Below are 3,087 nucleotides of genomic sequence, written 5' to 3'. Positions count from 1 at the left end.
TATATATATATTTCACAGAGCAACGGCATTATCTTCAAAATCAGTCCATCGTAATCTATGTATAAATATACATTCATCAACATCAATCAATATGGCAATTACAACCAACAACTAAGACTCATGCATGACATGACGACACCACTAAGACTCCTCAAATATGCAATTATGCATGTGGTACCAAACAGGACCGAAGCCCTCACCGCTTTTGAATGGTTAAAGCATTCATCAGGACCGAAGCCCTCACTGCTGTGAACAACTAGTGCTCCAGGACATGAGTCCTCTCCGCTGTTTATGCATATGCAATGGACCCGCTCGTGTATATCTACATACAACTAGACCATGCATACATTCCTCATATGACATCAATTTATACAACATGTATGATTCAATAAATAAAACATACATTCAGCCATCAACAACCAGCAATCCAGAATAATGCACAATTAAATATAACTATGCCCCAAAACAACAACACCAATCACTACCATTCATATAAATAAATTCAGCACTCAAAAACTGGGTAGCTCGCCTCGCGAGCATATCTGCTCGCTATGGCGAGTTCACAAAATAGGTTACTCGCCATGGCGAGTTCAAGGCGAACTCGAGGCGAGTGAAAAGAAGGTGCTCTCGGGAGTTTGACATTTTTCTCACTCAAACCTTAATTCTAAGCTCCCTATTCATCTTTTTACCCTAAAACTTGCTCCAGTCATCATTAAAATCATTTAGGTACATTAAACTATCCCCAAAACATCTTATAACAACAATTCAAAAAATCAAGTTTTCAACTGGGTTGCTCGCCACGACGAGTTGGTCTGCTCGCGAGGCGAGCCATGAAGTTGCTCACTCGCCATGGCGAGCAAGGCTAACTTGCGAGGCGAACGATGAACTTCTGTACGGGCAGAAAACTGGTTTTTCCCCAAAATCCCATTTTTCTTCATTTCACTCCCCAAATCAGTTTACAGATGTAAAACTAAGTGCTGTCTACAACCAAAACCTAATTCTAACATCAGAACAACAATTTCTACCCCAAAATCATCATTGCATCACCAAAACCCAATTTTCCCAATTCTCACCAAAACTCTGTTAAACACAAAATCAGAAATTAATAACTATACTATTGAAGTAACCTCACCCTTACCTTAAAATTGTAGAAGGAAATGCACAGCAATTTGGTTCCTGGGTTCTACTTGCTCTTCTCTCCCTTTTCTCCCAACTTGACAGTTTCACGTAAAAAGCTTCTGACATCTATTTTCCTAACTTCCCATTTACTTAACTCCCCTTTTATTACACTTAACTCCCCATAATTTCTAATAACTTCTATTAACTCCCCAAACACCAAAATAATTATTATTTCTCACTTAATTCAATTATTATAAAATAAACTATATGATAAAATACATCACACCACATAATTCACCAACATTATTTAAAATCATATAAAAGACTCTAAATAAATCAAAAATAAATAACACACGATTAGAGTGTTACAAAAACTGGACGAACCAAGTTGTTTCACTACACCATCATAATTCTCCAATTACTGGAATTCAAAATCCCTCTACTATACAAAGATCCAATAACACACTTGCAACAAATAACTACAGTTTGAAAGCAAAAAAATGCAATATTCAAAGATTTGCTGTCTAGGGTTCTAATAAACCTATTATGTTTACACATCAATAAGACAATATTTGTCGTCTGAGTAAGGTACCGTGATCGAGTTCGAAGGAAGACACTTGTCAAATTACTACTTATATTATATCCTAAAATTAAAAGGCTGAAAAGAAGATACAGGTTGATGAAAAAAATACTGAAAAAACAGGTTGCATGCATAACTTTCTATTTAAATCTTTATCAGCTGAAAAATGCATTCATTGCACAACAAGAGATAAATATAGCAAAACAAATTATTTCTCAGATACCTCAACAATCAAATCATAACGAACAAAAATGTAATGACATAAACTTAGAACTGAAGTATAAACCATCTATCACATTGTCTCACACACTAACTACATTCATTCATTATTTAAAACAGAGTTTTCAATTCAAGCATACAATAGTTCTTCTAGGCTTGTTAGGGTTCTGAGGAGGAGGCAATTTCTTGAGAGCAGTAACAGTAAGCACCCCATCTCGACACACAGCCGAAACAGCATCAGCATTAGCATTCTCAGGAAGAAGAAACCTTCCACTGAACTTCCCAAACATTCTTCGCTGCTCCATGTTTAGGTACTTGACTCCGCCACCTCCTTCTTCCCTCTTCCTCTCGCCGGTTATCACAACCACTTTATCATCTTCAACCTCAACCTTGATATCACCAGATTTCAATCCCGGCAAGTCCATCTCGAATACGAATGAGTTTTGGTATTCCTTCACGTCTGCAGAGGTGGTTATAGTCATCAAACTAGAATCAACCAAGGGTAACAGTTCCGACATTGTTTCTGGTTTCTTTGCAGGGGGTACCTCATTAGGGTTTCCACTGTTGTCGATGGAACGCTTGCTTCCAGATTTGAACACTAGTCCTGCGGTTAGGGTTTGAGGTTTAGGGTTAGATTGAACAACTTCTTTATCAGAAGGTAAGTATTCATCATCAGAAGTTGAGTATTCATCGAAAGATGAGGGTTTGACAGTTAGGGTTTTGGGTTTAGGGTTAGATTGAGCAACTTCTTCATCGGAAGATGAGTCTGTGGATTCATACGACGATGAGCATGCTGTCTTCTTCATTGTCGCAGATGTGAGATTAGGGTTTGTTTTGATGCATAACCAAATGAGTAGAAGCTGCTTTATATATACCAAGGTATTTAAGTTGGCAATTTCCATGGTACTCCAAACAAAATTGAGTGTTTTGGTACTCTCAAATATTTAACCAATAGAAAAGTGTCATTTCAATTAAATGATCCATGTCAACATTATTAAAGATTGATTTAAGGGAAAGAGTTTTGGTACACTTCTCTATTCAATTTAACCCCTAAAAATTGTACAAATTATTACTTCAGTAAATTAATTAATTAATTTTTTAATCAAAACAAAACCAAATCATTAACCACCATTACAATTTTCTCTTCATCATACATCATCTGAAACTTA

At 36.4% G+C, this 3,087-nt stretch overlaps 1 protein-coding gene across 1 annotated transcript; it reads right to left on the bottom strand.

Moving 5' to 3' along the window:
* Positions 1-2,006: 2,006 nt before the first annotated feature.
* LOC120576134 (18.5 kDa class I heat shock protein) lies at positions 2,007-2,785 on the bottom strand. Its single transcript, XM_039827140.1, has one exon. The coding sequence runs from the start codon at positions 2,722-2,724 to the stop codon at positions 2,044-2,046; it is 681 nt and encodes a 226-aa protein (XP_039683074.1). The 5' UTR covers positions 2,725-2,785; the 3' UTR covers positions 2,007-2,043.
* Between the last annotated feature and the right edge of the window lie 302 nt (positions 2,786-3,087).

The sequence above is a fragment of the Medicago truncatula genome, chromosome 6 (assembly GCF_003473485.1).
Source record: "Medicago truncatula cultivar Jemalong A17 chromosome 6, MtrunA17r5.0-ANR, whole genome shotgun sequence".
In the NCBI taxonomy this organism is placed as follows: Eukaryota; Viridiplantae; Streptophyta; class Magnoliopsida; order Fabales; family Fabaceae; genus Medicago; species Medicago truncatula.
The sequence above is the reverse complement of the archived record's forward strand: the minus strand, read 5'-3'. Positions and strand labels throughout refer to the sequence as shown.

Bases quoted from the DNA above. Each gene is read 5' to 3' on its own strand.
- LOC120576134 (XM_039827140.1), bottom strand. From the start codon at position 2,724: ATGAAGAAGACAGCATGCTCATCGTCGTATGAATCCACAGACTCATCT.